At 34.1% G+C, this 19281-nt stretch overlaps 1 protein-coding gene across 1 annotated transcript; it reads right to left on the bottom strand.

Moving 5' to 3' along the window:
* Positions 1–4381: 4381 nt before the first annotated feature.
* LOC130629659 (E3 ubiquitin-protein ligase TRIM23-like) lies at positions 4382–18900 on the bottom strand. Its single transcript, XM_057442937.1, has 8 exons — positions 18762–18900; positions 12291–12462; positions 11526–12044; positions 10396–10652; positions 9095–9347; positions 8455–8565; positions 7338–7462; positions 4382–4860 (listed from the first exon to the last, which is right to left on the bottom strand). Exons 1-8 carry the CDS (start codon positions 18870–18872, stop codon positions 4690–4692), a joined length of 1719 nt encoding a protein of 572 aa, XP_057298920.1. The 5' UTR covers positions 18873–18900; the 3' UTR covers positions 4382–4689.
* Positions 18901–19281: the final 381 nt, after the last annotated feature.

The raw sequence follows: 19281 nt of genomic DNA, 5'->3' as shown, positions 1-19281 counted from the left end.
GAGGTCTGATCGGGGTGAAACATACTCTTCTGAGAATGAAATACGGATGATAAACATTCTCCTATGTATCTATTTTTTGCTCAACCTATATAATGCGCCGCTTTGGAAACTTTTTTGCAGCTTTTAAGTTTATTTTGCGAGCTTTCACTTTTACTTTTCTAATTCTCACTAATTTTAATGTCCACTGTACAAATTAAATAGTAGTGCTACCTTGTCCCCATGGCAACTTACCCCGGTTTATAAAAAAAGAGACAATAGGCGCTGAGAACGAGGTTGATAATAGTTTTTTATATATATTTAGTGTTTTATAAACAATCGGTAGGGAATTATTCGTCTCTCGCAGCTACCAACTTAGGATCGCAGACAAACAGGCTGCGAGAGAGACAGATGTAGGGCGAACATAATAACATAGAGACTAAAAAATGTTTTTCAACAAGAATTTTTTTATTGAACAATGTAATGCAAAAATCAACAGCTTAGGTACATTGTAATATAAGGGAGGCCTGGGATTAAGTGAGCTGTAACGGGCGCAAAAAATATGTTCAAAGGCTTGCCGAAGAAGTGCAAAAGTTTAATCTGAGTATTTGAAAGTTAACTGCCATTTCGGTGAAACGAAAATTGAATGTTTTAAAGCCTCTCATATTCAATTAACCGGGCATATTTTGCGTCATTCTCTTGCCAAAAATATAATGCAACCAACTCAACCACATTCCAGCTTGTTGTCTGTCTTTTTAACCTCGTCTGCAAGACTCTTTTTCACTTTTTGATATGGGGAATATTAAAAGTGTGAAAAAGAGGCCTGGCGAAGAGTTTCTGTTCTTTTTTAATGGAAACTCGCTGACAAATACGATCTCGGAATAAGTATATGCAATTAATTATCGCTTAGGGTTGATAAGATTATCTTGCTTTGAAGATAATTATTTCCTTGACAGCTATACAAAGAACGTCTTCGGACTTTTTATACAATATTTTGAATTATTATCTTTTTCGTTTTTTATACAAACACTGAAAACTCCTTAATAACTACTGGAAAAGAATCCAAATTTTCGACGAACAGAAAGTTCACCATCACAGCTCTTTCGGTCGGAATATAGGAAACGCACTCCCAATCTTGGCTCTGGGAGAACAATTGTTTTTTGCCCAGATGGTTGTTAGTAATGTTCACTGTTCAGAGTTGATATAAAAATTACGAACTACGTCTTTTTGTGTACGTACGTGCGTGCGTAACACATCCGTGTCATACACAGAATACCTCCTAGTGTAATGCACAGAATACCAACCTGTAACAGAGAAATAGTTTGGTTTTTCGTTGAATTATCTGGTAATTTGAGAATGCAGATTCTAATTCCTCCCACATGTTTAAAAAACAAGATGGTAACCTTTGTTAGGAGAAAACCATCTTTATGTTAAGTGGAAATCATATTACACAAAGAAGATATTCTCCTAACTGGGTAAACCCAGCCAGGCCTGTTTGATGGTATCTAGAGCACGTCAGGATAGCTCAAATGTTGGCGTCAGATGGAAAATTGACGGCGCTTGCATTTTCTTGCGATTGAGTCGAGGTAAGGTGATTTTAGTTGGAGTTGTAATAGGTTGTATTTTCTGCGGTATGTATTGCCGGCACCGATTTTGTTTAGCTACCTTGGGTGGTGTTGGTAAGAAGTTGATTGGCGGAAGTTTGTTTACATTGTTTGTGAATCCGGTCGCGAATGTGGATGGAATTATTTTGTTAGGTCTATAAAAAAAGGATGAAAAATTAAGTTTGTTTACATTGTTTGTGAATCCGGTCGCGAATGTGGATGGAATTATTTTGTTAGGTCTATAAAAAAGGATGAAATGTTTAAGTCAACTGAAACAGTAGTTGGAGTGTAACATTTGGCATTTCGAAATAACAACTTATCCCCAAGCCTTTTCTGTTTTAGCCCTAGTTAGTTAGAAAAAAATGTTGACGAAGTTGGTGTTCACCCTACCTTTTTTCTTCCACCGATGCACAAAATGTTTTCAATTTATCCAGTTGAGCCAAAAGTGAATCCTTTTCTTTTTCAACCTGCTGCCACTTCCCGTGAAACTCTTTTCGCTTTTGCTCACAAAATTCAAGCTGTTCAATCAAAGCTTTTGCAGTAATTTCTTGAAGTTTTTGTTTATCTTTGACAACAGCCAGTTCCATTTGTAAATCAATCACCTTCGTCTCCAACTCTTCGGTTCTCACCTTCTCTGACCTTTAAGCTTGCTCATGAAGCTTTGCAACTGCATGATTTGTTTCTTTACGTTGTTGCTCACGATCTTTTTGTTGGTTGATCAAAACATTCGCAGCTATTTCGCGAAGCTTGTTTCTATCATCAGCAACAGCTAGTTCCATTTGTAAATCAACCACCTTCGTTTCCAATCCTTCATTTTTCATTTTCTCTGACCTGTGCGCTTGCTTGTAAAGCATGTCAACTGCATGATTCGTTTCTAAGGTACGAATACGTTGTTTCAACGATTTTACTTCTCCTTTCAGCAGGATACACTCTTTTGTTTGTTGAGCTTTCCATCCTTGCTTCATCAACAATACACGAACGTTTAAACTCTCCATTATTAGCAACTCACCGCTAACAGGTGTGTCTAGCACTAATGCAAGATTTGTGTAGACTGAAGTTTACATTCTGTGTCACTCGTATTTAACTTCATGGGATAAATTTGACGTCATTAATATTTGACGTCAATAAGCCGGGAAGATTAAAATGGCGTCTTAATCTGTTAAAGTAAGCTAAAAATCAGAACTAAAAATCAGAAGTTTGCATAAATTGCAAAAACAAGAAAAGGGAAATTTTTTATGGCGTGGAGTTCAACTTCACCCCAAGGGCTATTTTTCTCTTTCCACAAATCTCGCCTTTCATGATTGTCTAAAAGAGACAAAAATGTACAAACTCTAGGATTTTTAACTTTTGACCCCAGGTCTTTTCGATATCGAAACCGCTGTCTTGTTTTAAAAAAACAAAAAGCCTTGAGATCGAGGTTGTGCCAACATATTGAAGGCGTAAAAAGGTCCTGAGGAAGATGTTGCAACTATATAACATTTAAAACAAGGAAGATCTCTGTAGAACAAGAAAGATGACAATAAAACAAGAAATACCAGAGAAAAAATAAAGATTGTATATGGCTTGTTTATGGCTTATACCGTTCTCGAAGTTATACAGGAAAAGAAAGAAGTATTCGTTTTAATCTTTATTTTATTGCTACATCTTTTTTTTGTCGCGACAATTACGACTGTATTCACTCTTATTTTGCTCATCACTAACATACTGCCGGCAGCGAGCGGGATTCGATCCGCGGTCCCCAGAACTGGGAGCCGCAGACGAACCCACTACACTGCAGGCGGCGATATGTTAGTAATGAACTCAGATAGTTTGTCCGCATGGTGAGTATACATAGGTGAATCTTTATCATGACACATTCGTATTTTTCATTCTTAACAGAGAATGTTTTACCCTGATCGGGGCCACGATCATGAAGGGCGAGTGTAATCTGTGTAAGTCATATTCATCACTAACATATACCGCACGTAGTGTAGTGGGTTCGTTTGCGTCTCCCAATTCTGGGGACCGCGGATCGAATTCCACTCGCTGCCGCGCAGTATGTTAGTGATGAGCAAAGTAGTTCTTCTTCAATATGATGACTTACACCGATTCTACTCGTCCGTCATGATCGGAAAGAATGAAAAATACGGATGTGTCATGATAAAGATTCACCTACGCATTTACTCTATTATTCCTGCTGCCGGATTAGCGTTTCAGCCTTAAAATTTAGGCAGTTTTACTAGGGATACGGAAATATTAGAGGCGGGATTAGTTTTTCGAATATTGAAATTGGGTGGGTATTATTTTCAACGAAAGTTTTTTACAAAAAGACACAAAATTATATGAAAATATTGGAGTACGTAGATAAGGTACAGATTCGATAGAAATACAACAATCCTGCATGCGGTATAATCAGAACCTATACCAAAAAGGCAAGTTTTACAGAAAAATAGTAGAGGCGCGGGGGAAAATAAGTGAAAACGGTATTTTTTTCCAACCTGTCACCACAAATTATGTATTTTTTGTAAGGTTCCTCGTAGCTTTAAGCTATAGTTTCCAATAATCTCTTTTTGATGCGACACAGTCAATCCAACAGTCAATGTTACGACTTTATTGAAAACATATGTTGCACAGCGCAAGCAAAACAAGAGAGGTTGTTTCCACAAGAATGGATTTTCTGTACCAGAAACTCTATTCAAACAAAGCTGGCACATAATTCGAGAATAGCCGGAGATCTCAAAGAGGAAAACGACATTTAAACATAACTGGCACACAATTCGAGAATAGCCGGAGATCTCAAAGAGGAAAACGACATGAAAGTGTATACTAAATTTTAAATTATTTGAAAACCTTAGTTATTTACAAATAAATTTGAATACCAATACTGTACAAAAATTTACAGAAAAAAAACAGTTTTAAACTTTAGTATAGGTAGCAATACACGTGAACCACCGATAACCTTTACGTAAACCGTAACACAACCTCGACTACATAACTATCTCGCCTCCTCGACATCTCGTTTCTCCCAGAGGTTAAAGCTTTACTTTCGTTTTTCTTCGTGTACGATCAATATTGCTGGCATACCTTTACGGGTATTTTAAAACTAAATATCCTGTTGTTGTTGTTGTCTTTATGGTTCAAACTCCGACAAAAATTGTCTCGCCATCCAATCTAAACCTTCTTGCAGCCCATCGCCGGTGTGCGCACTGCAACCAATCATCGTCCACGTTCTTCCAGAGCAGATTCTGTGGATACCGATTCTGTCGCGAAGTTCGTCTACAGATATAGCATTAGGGAGGTCCTACACGATAACATAATGATTAAAATAATAATAATTAAAATAGTACATCGTACAATAGAGTCTTCACATTTCTGGATATAAAACATTTGTGAATTTTATTTCTGCCAGTGCTATGCAACCGACCAGTTAAGCAGCAAAAATTTTTCTTTGGCCGAGGTGTTGATAAAAAAAAAGTCGAATATACGCTGCACTTTCCACAATGTTCGCACTTTGCAACAATTACTATGGGTCGAAAAGGTTTGAAAAAAATTTAACTTCAGCTAACTTCAGCCAAGGTTATTATCACTAAGATTTTGGATCTAACCATATAACCTAACCATATAACCTAACTATATAACCTAACCTTATAACCTAACCATATAACCTAACCATATAACCTAGACTTATAACCTAACCATATAACCTAACCTTATAACCTAACCTTATAACCTAACCATATAACCTAACCTTATAACCTAACCATATAACCTAACCATATAACCTAACCATATAACCTAACCATATAACCTAACCATATAACCTAACCTTATAACCTAACCTTATAACCTAACCTTATAACCTAACCTTATAACCTAACCTTATAACCTAACCTTATAACCTAACCATATAACCTAACCATATAACCTAACCTTATAACCTAACCGTATAACCTAACCTTATAACCTAACCTTATAACCTAACCATATAACCTAACCATATAACCTAACCTTATAACCTAACCATATAACCTAACCATATAACCTAACCTTATAACCTAACCATATAACCTAACCATATAACCTAACCATATAACCTAACCTTATAACCTAACCTTATAACCTAACCTTATAACCTAACCTTATAACCTAACCATATAACCTAACCATATAACCTAACCTTATAACCTAACCTTATAACCTAACCATATAACCTAACCATATAACCTAACCTTATAACCTAACCATATAACCTAACAATATAACCTAACCATATAACCTAACCTTATAACCTAACCTTATAACCTAACCTTATAACCTAACCTTATAACCTAACCTTATAACCTAACCTTATAACGTAACCTTATAACCTAACCATATAACCTAACCATATAACCTAACCTTATAACCTAACCTTATAACCTAACCTTATAACCTAACCTTATAACCTAACCTTATAACCTAACCATATAACCTAACCTTATAACCTAACCTTATAACCTAACCTTATAACCTAACCTTATAACCTAACCTTATAACCTAACCATATAACCTAACCATATAACCTAACCATATAACCTAACCTTATAACCTAACCTTATAACCTAACCTTATAACCTAACCTTATAACCTAACCATATAACCTAACCTTATAACCTAACCTTATAACCTAACCTTATAACCTAACCTTATAAGCCCTAAACCGGCTGCGTACAATTATAGTTGAAAAGTTCAGAGCAAATGTACTTAAAACGGTGTTCTTAATTCTGTGGTATAACGATCTTGGAATTCCCGCCTTTCTTTTCACCGATTTATGCTCGGGTTGTAGGCTTTAAATATCCCGGGTTAATCATGATATATAATACGATAAAGACGCTTCATCACGTTGTACCCATTCGAATTCGCCTAATGTTGTGCGTTAAAGATAGGCTTTCAATTATAATTTTCAATTTACGGATGACATACAGATCACACGAGTCACCTGCACAAAATTTTGTCACTTTTGTGCCGACTAAATGGTGCTAACAGAGTCACTTTTTAGTGGCTAGCATTTGGTTATACTTGCTAAGCTTATAGAGGATACGATACATTTTTTTTTGAACAATTTTAACCGAACCTCGAATACTGCGTTACACACTTATCACGTATCGCATAGACAGGTTCAAAAGTTTCCGAATTCATGCAAAAATGTAATTAATTTAAAAAAGAAATTATTTGTCCTTTTTCATTTGCTTACACTCGTGTACAAAAACACGATGAAAAAAATTATTACCTTCCTATTATAACAAATGTCTTTACATTAGAAAATTTATACGTTTTCGTGCAATTATTAGGGTTTTAAACAAACCAGTTTACATAACAAATCCGGAAAAAACACTTTTCTGAAACTTTTCTGTTTTCATTTTATAATATAGCATTATAGTAAATTTTACGTTATCGATTGCTTAAAAATAACGTCGCAAATAACGTTGTTGTTATGTTGTGAATCCGTATAAATTTAAAAAATTTAGTGTAAACACAATCCATTAAACTCCTATTTTTGAGACCGGATGAATCCGGATTAATTTACTTAAGTGTAGAAGCAGGATAAAGCAGTTTGGTTCTTAATGCACAGAACAATGACACGCAAATATCAGCGAATGTCAATCGTAAAAATAAGTTGATTAAAATTGTTAGTTAGTGAAAAAAGTGGATCAATAAAAAACATTAGTCACTGTGACGAACTTTAGTCACGTCCTATTTTATCTAGACGGTAGCCGAAAAGACGAAGAAGAGAGTTACCTGTTTATTTGCATATATTAACACTAACGCTTCTTGCAATCTTTTCTCAGCTACAAGTTTCGATAGTTCATCATGAGCTTCAGAAAGTCGGTCTGCATTCGTACTGTCTATCACAAAGATCACCGCTATAAAATCAAATAGCCGTATCATACAAACAAAGTCGAAAAGTTAAAGCTGACAATCTTAAATACGCGGTGATTACATCATTAACCTCGTACCAGCACGAGTTAACTCGTACCTGGTTATAGTGAAGTTTTTTTTCTTCGTGTTTACATGTTTTTGAGCAAAATGAAACTCATACCGGTTTAAATCTCATACCGGTGCAAATCTCATACCGGTCCAATAAGACAAGTATGAGATTTCGTACCGGTATGAAATTTTAATGCCAACACGATACAACCTGATACTGTAAAGCATAACCTTAGATCGTGTAATGATCTGTTAATAAACTTATTTTTTTGACGTTGTCAAATGCCGTTTGTAGTAAGGAAACCTTATTGGTAAAAAAAAATTCTACAAAAAGCCGGCAAAAAAAACGTCGACAAAAAATTGAGACACTTTTACCGACTAATTCTTTGGATTTAGTTTAATTTCCAGATCGAAGTATTTTCAATTTTTAGTGGTTCGGAGTAGAGACTGATACAAGGCTGTTTTCGTGTTCTCATTACAATTTAGACAATAAAATGGCAAAAAACGTCTAAAAATGGTAATCGGTAAAACATAAATCAACAAAAATTGTTAATCTGCAAAAAATATTAGTCACTTAGCATAATTTGGTCGTTTTTTGCCGACTTTTTTTCACCGATCAGGTACGTTAGTTATGATTCAGAAATTTTATTACGAGCGCAATATCGATAAAATACAAATTCACACGAACAATTATTTTAAAAACAAGCTAGCCCTGTAACTTGAAAATCGGGTTCTATTTTATGGAGCTAAAAAGGGGGTTTACTCTTTCATAAAACCGATGGCGCCTAACAGCAAACTCACAAACAGGTGCAAACAATAGTTTTCGTGACCATGTAAAAATTCTCGAGATGTTAAAACTCTTAAATGTTTTCGTATTTCACGTCAACAATAACCAAACGTTGATGCAAGTTTTAAAAGATTGAGTTACCTTGCGTTTTTAAATAATAGTGTCTCCACAAAGGTCGCAATTTCTGAACACCTCCGACATCCCATATTGTGAACTTGACGTTCTTATGCTCGATCGTCTCCACGTTGAAGCCTAGAAAATTATTTAAAGTAAGCCCAGGGTTTACTAGGAAGATAACTGGTTAATAACCGCTAGAAAAGTGAATTTACTAGGTGAAGTTGGCACGCAAACTTGGAAGATCAGAATCAAAAAGACCGTGTTTAGAAACGACAAAAAACATGTATAAAAAAAATAAAGTCCAAGGAAAACATTCTTCACTTCGAGTAGATTTTGTCACTTTTTTCGAGAAGAAAGTTTTCATTCAAATCCAAAATTCTATTTCTGTTTATTTCACTATCGATGTAAAAAAAATCGAAAAAAAAAGTTTGTTTAATCGAATGTTGTCTGCTTTGCCAACATGGCATACTCTAGTTTCGTTAATGTCGAACAAAGGCTAAGGGCGGAAACGCAACAGATAAAAGTCATTTAAGCACTGAAGCAAAGACAATTTTTTTTTCGCCGGGTGGAATTACTTATAGGGGAAACTTTTCGTCACTCAACAAGTTCCTATAGTATTCGCGAACCATGTTTCATTCAAGAAAGTAACCAAGCTAACACAAACCTATCGTGGTTATGGCCGGTACAAACTCGTTTTGTTTCAACTTAAAAAGGATCGATGTTTTGCCTCCGTTATCCAAACCCAAAGCGACCACCCTCATTTCCATTTTTGGCCCAATGTGTACACGATTGTCTTTAGTGAAAGCAAATGGGATGTTTGGATCTTCTGTGCACAATACGGCTAAGTCAGTGAACACTTGTTGTTGTTGTTGCACGGTGTCCAGCAGTGTGACGATGTTGGAACGAGCTTGGATCACCTAAACAACAGAGAAAAGTCTTGCAACAACTGCAGCAACATTTTTACTAACCTTTCTTTTTTAAGTAAAGAAAACGACAGAAGGCTAAGTTCTCATTGGCATCCTAGTGCATAAAAAGAGAGGGCGCGTGCTTGAATTGTAGGTTAAGAGGCAGCTTAATAAATACAAAAATGATCTTGGTTGTACTGGTGACCTTTTTTCTCTCTGTTTTAGATGGAAGACAAAAAAGTGGTAATATAAGTATTTTTTAACATAATTACAAGAATTTTTGGTTTTACGATAAAGCATATTTTCATATCTGAAATTATCACAACCATTAGCTAGCAAACATATTCAAAAGTTACTTAAGCAAGCATTTTTTTGCATGTAAGTATATCAATGATTCTGTGCAACTTTTAAGTACAGCAGATCAGTTAATTCAAACGCGCAAGGAAATAGATGTTTTGTTCGAATTGGTGAATGTCATAAAAAGTACAAGGAAAAATAAAAGTTTGAACATAATTTCTCATAGCTCTGTGTTGAACTGCATATATTCCTTTTTTTATATGCAGTTGGGGTCACACCGAACAGGTTGAACATTAAGCATAAGAAAAAACTGGTCGTTTCAGAAACACATTCTCATTGCATCTTCGTGCAAGCAACGACAACAGCTGCAAAGTTGAAGTAACAGTAAAAGAGTGAACCTTGGCAATGGACAAGAACTTTAAATAGTTTGTAAAGTCAATTACACTGGAAATGTAAATTTTATTGATAAATTGAAAGAAACTTTACCATCAATGATGTAATAAAACAAAGTATCTTTATTTTTCATTAGTTTTTTATTATAGGCGCACAAAAGTTCAGATTAAAAAAATTGCTCGAAAAAACGAAAGTTTGAATTAACGGATACCTACTGTAACCACCCATTGGTCTGCAATATCCCCCTTTAGAATAGAAATTTAATGTAAATAAATTTTTTTGGAAGATGTAGACTGGAACTCTGCTTTTTTAAATCATTAAATTTCTACTGCCTTGTTGCTGATTTTTAACGCACTTCTAACGCACCTACCTCGGCATCACTACGTTGGAGAGCGTGATCGCACTGAACACATACGTTGGAGATCTGAGACACCAACACATTCATGTCTTCCTGTTGCTGTCTTAGAGCACAGAGTTTCTCACGAACGTATGTATTAATCACATGCAAAGCTTCTTCCTCTTGTTGCTGAATCGTGTCCCGCAGGTCTGTAAAATACTCATGCACACGCAGTCTGGCTTTTTCAGCTGTACCAATATTACTTCTACTATTTTCTGCGACTGAAACACCTAAAAAAACCATGAAAACATCGGTGAACATGTTTTTTATATATACCCTAAAACCTTCCTAAAACAGACATATATTTCTACAATGGACATTTTTCTTGAAAACGGATGACAGTCAAAGTCTTATAAAAAATCTCTCTATAGCAACTCTTCATAGTGAACACCACTCTATAGCCGGCGTGATTTTAAGGCTCCCCTTTACCTTACACCCAAGAACTGACCAATATTGGGTCATATAAAATAATTTTCGTCAGGATTATATGTTTTACTTATTTTACATTAATTTTTTTACAACAAAGTTTTTTGTGTAGCCTTGTGTTTTTTACATACTTTTTTTTTTGAATAAAAGATAACTTATTTACAATGTATTGTCTTTTAGACTCTTCTTAATTCCAGACTAGGCTATAGACACACCTTGCATTCAATTTAACACTAACCACACCCAGATCTGGTTTTTGAAGAGATGTAATTCAATTTGAAATAAACCTCGATGTTGCAGACACATTGCCCTGTCCCAATGATGTTTCGTATTAGAGAGGTCTCGCTGTAATTTTTTTTTTAGAAAAACTCATCGTTGGCTCATTATAAAAAACAATATGCGTTTTTTTTCCACAAATACCTATGAAACATTCCAATATAATGAAAGAAAAATATTGAAAAACTTTGAGTAAAAAGTTAAATTTTCTTTTCTAACTTTGCCATTCACAAAAGTAAACGTCCGCAAAACTTTATAAACTTTCCAATTTGCTAAAATAAAAAAATGCATTTTTTTGACCAACTAAAATACTAACCAAAATTTCCACCCCAAAATCTTTCTGACATTATACAACACACCAAAATGTAATAAATTCACATCTCTCTATAATTTTCTCTCACCTTCAATCTTTTCTGTAATTTCTGCCAACTTCCTTCCAAACTCAGACACTTCACCTGAGAATGTCTTTACGTGTTGTACAGCATTAGTAATGGAATTTCTAATGTTATCAGCTTCTGACCCAATAAGAACATGCTTGTGTCCTTTATGCTTTCCATAATCTTTACAAATATAACACATCAAAGGGTTTTCACGACAGGTTTCCTCTAAACATGCGAACTCCAACACATGACTGGGATGCTGAGAACATGGCGGATTAATTTTAGGTTTTTCTGACAGGGGTACATGTTTGTGTAGTGATAAAGTCTTCGCAGTGTGAGACTCTTTGGCGCACTTTTCACACAAATTTGTCAAACACACCGTACAGTACAGTGTAGCTTTGTGCTGATTGTCCTCATCACATTTTGTGAATGTTGTTTGTTCGTCGACAGTTAACTCAGAAAAACCCGACTCTTCTTTGTTTTGGCTGATTCGTTCGAGAAGTTCCAACAGAGCAAAATTCTTTTTCAATCCCCATATACCTGTTAAAAAAGCAGCTCATTTATTCTGTTTTATTTCATTAGAAAAAAAGTATTTTTGATCTTTGATTGACTAAAGTAAAAGCGTGCCTGCTTGAAAGTTCAGAATTTTCAACTTTTGGAAAAATTCTTGGGTCTAACAATGTTTGTGAGCAAAAAATACCTGCATAAGGGGAAATTTATTTTTACATAACATAATAGGCAGCATGCCTAAATATTAAAAAAAAAGACAGTTAAATTTATATTTACCAGAATCTCCCATTTGCGTGGGCATCCTATCAAAGGGACATCGAATCACCAAATCGTGAGTTTGAATTTTGGATAAACACTCATGGCATACAGAGTGCCCACATGATAACAAGCGTGGAACCTTGTCCCCTTGTAACGTGAAAATATCTTCGCAAATACGACATTCTAATGCCTGAAACACGTACAAAGTGAACATAAACAATCGAATAACCATATATAGAATTTTAAACATTTTTAGAACTAAAACTTTATTTTTCATCAGAAAAATGTCTACACAAACTTATATTATTACTTTATTAAAGACCGATATCACTATTCTATCACTGTACTATTCTATTAAAAACGCAGTTATTTATATGTGTACCATCAAACTCAAATTAAAAATTATCAAAATTTCTTGATAATAAAATGGATGGATAAAGTTAATGAATTTATTCAAACTGATTTAGGTCTTCTAGCAGTGTGATGTGATTTTAAACTTTTGATGTTTTTGAGTTCACTTTTGTGTGAATCAAAAATTGCATATATACTGGATATACTTTAAATCATTTAACCATGCCTCGACCAATGGCGAATCATTCAAATTCATTTCAAAACAATACAACAAATTTAATATTGCATGCCAATTCATTTCAAAACTGACAAAAAAAACAAATTATTTTGATTTCCCTTTTATAAAGAAGACAGCATAGATGGAGAGATAATGGGCAATGCAAAAAAAAAAAACTTTTGGACAAGACAAAATTATAGCAATCAGAAGGAAAAAAAAAGAATATCGAAATGATTTGCTTCTGGTAATAGAGCAGTATTGCAGGTATCATTTTTTAGGCGTTATTGACATACATTTCATAACCTAGTGCCCGGGACTCCATTATTATTCCTGTTGAAAATATTAAAAAATGTTAAAATTAAATGTATATATAGATGATAATTTTCTTTTATCTTCACTACCTTCAAGCAACAGGTGACCATTAAAAAAATAAAAAATACAATTGATAAGACACACGCAACTATCTCCTCCCCATTGCTGCAATTTATTTTATCATGCACACTGTGACTGTTGAAATATAAATGGATAACAAAATTATATCAACATTAGAAAAGAATGTTCTGTACATCGCTGTTACAGACAATCCGTGATAATTATTACGTTGTTTATTTTTATGCCGAAAAAGCTTAAATATATATACATAAAAAACAGAGATTTTACTTCTAACCTGATAGCACGGGTTTTTTTTATTTTTTATTTGTTTGTTTTGTGATGTATTTGGCAAAATATCATCAATATTAAAAATTAAAATAATTAATTTTAATTATTATCTCAGCACTCCCGAGGTATCTTTACAAGTTGGACTTGAAAGATTTTCATAAGAAATTCCCAATGACATATTCACTTTTTGGTAAAAGTTCATGTAACCCCAGATATCGTTTTTTAAATATTTTTTTTTCTTGTCGCTCAACCGCCATCTTGGTTATCTTCAACCTTCTTCTTCGTTATCCAGTCTTTTTTAGTGGCACGTGACCCTGTTATGTAGTATTTCAGTAACGCTCACAAATTAATGACTTTCACTCACCATTATTAATGACTTATTAATGAAACAATTAATATACTGTTGCAACAAAGTTAAAAAAATTTAACGTACTTTCCACATCAATCTCTGTAGGAATAATTTGTTGTTTTTTTTTAAAAATTATTCAACATGATATACTAGCGTCTAGCAATAAAACAAAAAAATAAGATATTATGTAGCAGCAGGTGTGTGCATGATTTCTTTTATTTCAAATTTAAAAGAATTTATTTCAACAAACAGGTTATAAAAATTACTGATCTATAACATGTCGACCTAGGCGGGGTATGATGCTCAAGTGAGTATTGCCAACCTTGTTCTCAACAATCCTTGGGGACGGGGTTGCCTAAGTTATTCAGTAGATGGAGATATTTTTTATTAAAAAATATCAAAAAATCAATAGAAAAGAATACTACTTTAATTTATCCCACGATACAGAAAGAGCCAGAAATTACTGTCTAATTAAAGTTTGTTTTCATGATATTCTTCCACTATGTAGCGCAAACATCAATGTAGTCTAGTAAACTAAACTCACAATTTTTCCCTTTTGTGATAGCGCGATAAAATAAGCAGGGTTACAAAAGCAGGACAGACATTGAAGCGCGAGAGCAGAAAAGAGAGACAGGTATCCTGCCTAACATCAACGCTTTTCTGCACCTCCATGATTAGACCTTTTAAAAGCACATCATACATTAATGTCCAACGAAACCCTCATAATTCGCTATTTTTAGCATCAACAAATAACTGTTGTGGCTATATTCGCACTTATTAGAATACTGTAGCAGCTTCTAAATTTTTAAACTTAACAAAACACAAAGAAATGTTTTAGCTACCTCCTAAATAAAAAATATTATTTTTACCGGAGAAAAGCAAAGAAAAATAAGAAATAAAATAATAACAGTTATTGCGTAAATATTAAAGTTCAACTCAGAAAAAACGGCATTTTATTATTTTAAGGATTTCTGCAATGATTTAATCAAACTACATTGGTGACAAACTGTTTTTAATGATGCAGTTGAAGCGCAAAACTAACTGTTTTTTTGCTAAGAGTTTGTTGTTCGCGCATTGCCGTAGGAGGCAAGTGAACTATGCTCTGGAAAAACAAATACTTTTTTCTGTTGTTATATCTTTGGCTATTTTTTACACATCTAATCGCACAAGGCCTAGGGACTTTTATGTGCAATTTTACCACGTCAAGTAATTGCCAACGTGAAGGTACGTTTTGAAAATATGTCAGTAATTACCTTGGCAAATGCTGAGTGCCGTCTCAAATTACAAAAGTTGTAACTGGCCTTAATCCTACTCGTGCTGGAGGGGAAGGGGTGATGCAGCCCCCTCTCCCTTCCCACTTACTTCCCAACTTATTCCATACCTTGGTCTTATAGTCACACATTCATATTTTGTTACTTATATTTGCCTTTCAAAATATATTCGTTTGAAATAAAAACCATACACAATGAAATGTTGAATAATCAGTAACTTTCACAACCTGCATCTCAAATAAAAGTCCTTTGAAATAAAAATCATGCACAACTTGCGTCTCAAATAAAAGCCCTGAAAATAAAAATCATGCACAATTTGCATCTCAGACAGTCCTTTGAAATAAAAATCATGCACATTTTATTTTTCCTTTGATTGCTTAGCTATGTGAAAAGATATGCAGAATATTTCTATTTTTTTAAAAAAGTAATAAAGAACTTTATGCAAAATTATTTAAATTTTTTTTTAAAAAAAATAATTGTTCTTAGAGAGCTTTCGTTTCACTTTGCTGCGCGAAGGTATATGTTCTGGCTATGCTGTAAGTAATAATTAAAGAGCTACTGAAATAGTATGTAACAGGGTCACGTGCCACTAAAAAAGACTGGATAACGAAGAAGAAAGTTGAAGATAACCAAGATGGCGGTCGAGCGACAAGAAAAATAAATGTTTAAAAAGCTATATCTGGAGTTACATGAAGTTTTAACAAAAAGTAAATATATCATTTAGCATTTCTCATACAAATCTTTCAGATGAGTCCAACATGTAAAAGTACCTCAAGATCCCTTAGGGTAAGGCGACTCCAATTTAATTAGTTGTTCTACGGGCCCGACAGACCCTAATTTTCACGAAAACAAAAAAATAATAACATAAGGCAAAAAAGTTTTAAAGAAAAAAAAAGTAAAGAAACATATTCTCATCCCATCTCGTGAAAATATAATGAGCATAGAAGATAATCAATGTTATTTTTTTTTTGGTTGAATGTCAACAAGGTGAATCAATTATGTTACTTCACTTAGGACCACTGTTGTTAAGGCCACTGGAAGTTTATTCTTTGTTCATGGTAATTTGTTGCGATAAAACTAAAATGCACAATGCGCTAATTTTGTAATCACCAAAATAGTTATACGTGGTTAAACAGAATTTTTTAAATTTTTATGTGATTTATAACAAAAATTAGCTACTTTCGCTAAAATAGTTATAATACAAGCGAAAAACAAGACAGATTATTGTCTTAACACCCTCCTTCGTTAAGATTAATATATATGTTTAAAATTACGCTATCTAAACTGAATACAGTCGATATTTAAGAAAAATAATTAAAACAAGATAAAATATGCTTGTCGTAACACCCTCCTCCGTTATGAATTTAAAAAAAAAGATTTTACCGCTGGGAAAGACTTTAAATATTCTCAACTAAAAAACCATAGTCCAAAAAAAAATTGGACTTAAATTTAGGTTTTCCAATAAAACTGCGCAAAAAACATTAAAAGAACACTAAAATTGTTTGTTTTATTATTTTAAGTAGGAGAAGAATAACTTGCTGTATAAGTTTCAAAACACGCAAGTATAACCTGCTGTAAGACTTTCAACACAATACACGTACAGTACAGTCTGAATGTAATCTACCGCGTACACGCTAATATCACACCTTTGCGTGGAGGACGGCAGTCGTTTGTCTTTTGTTATAATTAAATCCCTTGAGCGTTTTGCGAGTTTATATTTGCGTGTTAAAAAACAATGCGCTCGCGAAGAAATATCGGAGCAATTATATTTTTTCTAATAGCGAGATGCATTGTGTAAATGTATTGATAAGCTATTCCCTTAAGTATTAGCGTGAACTAATTAAATAATAAAAATCTTTTGCGAAGTTTTATAATACATTGCGCGAGAATGTATTGTTGATTTAATTACTTAAAAAAATTCCAGCGCGTTTAATCTAAGAAACATACGAGAAGCATTGTTCACAACTATTAAATGCCGCTTTTCGTTTTTAAACTTTTAAAATGCGATTAAAAAACCTTTCTATTGCCGCTATTAGTCTTTAAACTTTTAAAAAGCGATAAAAAAAACATTTCTATTGCCGCTTTTTCGATTTTACACTTTAAAAATGCGATCTAAAAAAACATTTCTATTGCCGCTATTCGTTTTTAAAGTTTTAAAATGCGATCTAAAAAAACATTTCTATCGCCGCTTTTTCGATTTTAAAGTTTTCAAATGCGATCTAAAAACACATTTCTATTGCTGCTTTACGTTTTTAAACTTTTAAAATGCAATCTAAAAAACATTTCTATCGCTGCTTTTCGTTTTTAAACAAAATAGATTGCTAAAATTGATCTTGCAACCTATTGTGATTAATAATTGATCGCGTGGGGTCATAGTTTATCAGCGAGGCAATTATTTTCTTAAAAAAACAAAAGCTATTGTTCTGTGTAACTATTTGTGCGGGTTTCGCGTCAGCGTTAGATTACATTCAGACTGTACTGTATATTCTGTACAATTTTCAAAACAGCACAAGAATAATTCTTGCTGTATAACTTTCAAAACAACACAAGAAAAATTCTTGCTGCATCATTTTTAAAAACAAGTTTTTGAGCATGCAAGTATTGTCATTGAACTCTCAGCTTATAACTTACCGGATAACTTACCCGATCTACTGGTATGGTCTTTAGTAGGCAAACATGGGTGGTCGTTTTAGAACTGGGACAGGAGTCTTCTTTGACTTGTATAGAGCACCCTAACAGTCTCAAAATGTGGTTGAGTAAACTTTGTAAAAATGTTTATCGAAGTGGAAGACACTGCTTTCTCTGGTAGAATGTTCCATTCATTTATAACCCAAAAAAAAACAAATAAAAATTTTCTTTTGTCCAGCCTACTATGAGGCTTCCATATCTTTTTCAAGTGTCCTCTTGTCAGTGAATTCTCACTCTTCAATAAAGTCATTCAGGTTCAAATTTTCATACCCATTCATTATTTTAAATACTACTTATTATTTGCGGGATTATATTACAGCTATTTATGGAACAGTTTTTTTTAAAACTCTTTCACTATCACTGCTCAACATTAAAAGAATAGATAGATAGATAGATAGATAGATAGATATATGTGCATCCTCACATGGTTTGGGTTAACCCGGGGCTATGGTAACATTCACTCCCCCATGTTGAATCGCCGTCAAGAGGAATCGAACCCCGGTCTCCCGCACAGAGTAGGAAAGCTATAACCACTAATCTACGGCGCCACATTATATAGCCATATAAATTATATACATGGTAATAAATGTTTAAAAAAATGTTGTTTTGGATTGGTTCAGGTTTCTCCGGGCAAAATTTTAAGTTTTTTTTTTGAAACGCCTAAAGTTGTCCGACAGCCCCGTGGTTTTTGCGGCGTTTTTGGCGAGTCATCGGCACCCTTGTGTTTTTTACTGTGTCCAAAAATAAATTGGCCTGCCCAATCTTAGGACAGTCCTGTATATACTGGCAAATTTGCTTTTCGTTTAGAAAGCCCAAATATAAAAATTAGTCATGTAGCTAGCTAGCTGGCTATGTGGTGGTGCGTGATGCTCATACACAAAACACTTCGAGCAAATTGTATCCTACTTTTAAACATAACTTTGGCTTATTTTGTGAAAAATAATAAAACTTACATTGTTTCTTTTTAGCCTTGTACGAGAATTAGGGCTTTGAGGAGAGCGGACTGGCGTGGCGTCAAATAAAAACCTTTTGGCATTTCCACTGCCACCACCACCCCCGGCCATTTTTCTCCATCAGTGTGTACGTTTTGCAACCCGTATTTCCGATTGGAGTAAAGCCTCATCTTCACTAGACTATTTTAACTACGATAAGAATTTGCAAATGTCAGCGGACGAGAAGCTAAATCAGTATAAGATTTTACATGTTTACAAGAGGAATGTAATGATTTTTCTAGTTCAGGAGCCTTTTTGTGCACTTATTCGCGGTTCTCCACTTTGGTTTCGCCACGAATCTAAGAGTAGTCAGAAAAAATCGTCGTGTAAATCGTCTAGAGACTTCAGCGCGGGAATAAATGCAAAAACGAAAGTATTGTGGCTATCGGTTTAAGATGACGGTCAAATCAAAGACAGGTTGTAAGAAGGAAGCATCTGTGGTAGAAAAGATTAAACACACGCTTCCTGCATTTAAAAGCTG

Source organism: Hydractinia symbiolongicarpus, chromosome 2, assembly GCF_029227915.1.
Source record: "Hydractinia symbiolongicarpus strain clone_291-10 chromosome 2, HSymV2.1, whole genome shotgun sequence".
Lineage (NCBI taxonomy): Eukaryota > Metazoa > Cnidaria > Hydrozoa > Anthoathecata > Hydractiniidae > Hydractinia > Hydractinia symbiolongicarpus.
This window is presented reverse-complemented; position numbering and strand designations above follow the sequence as displayed.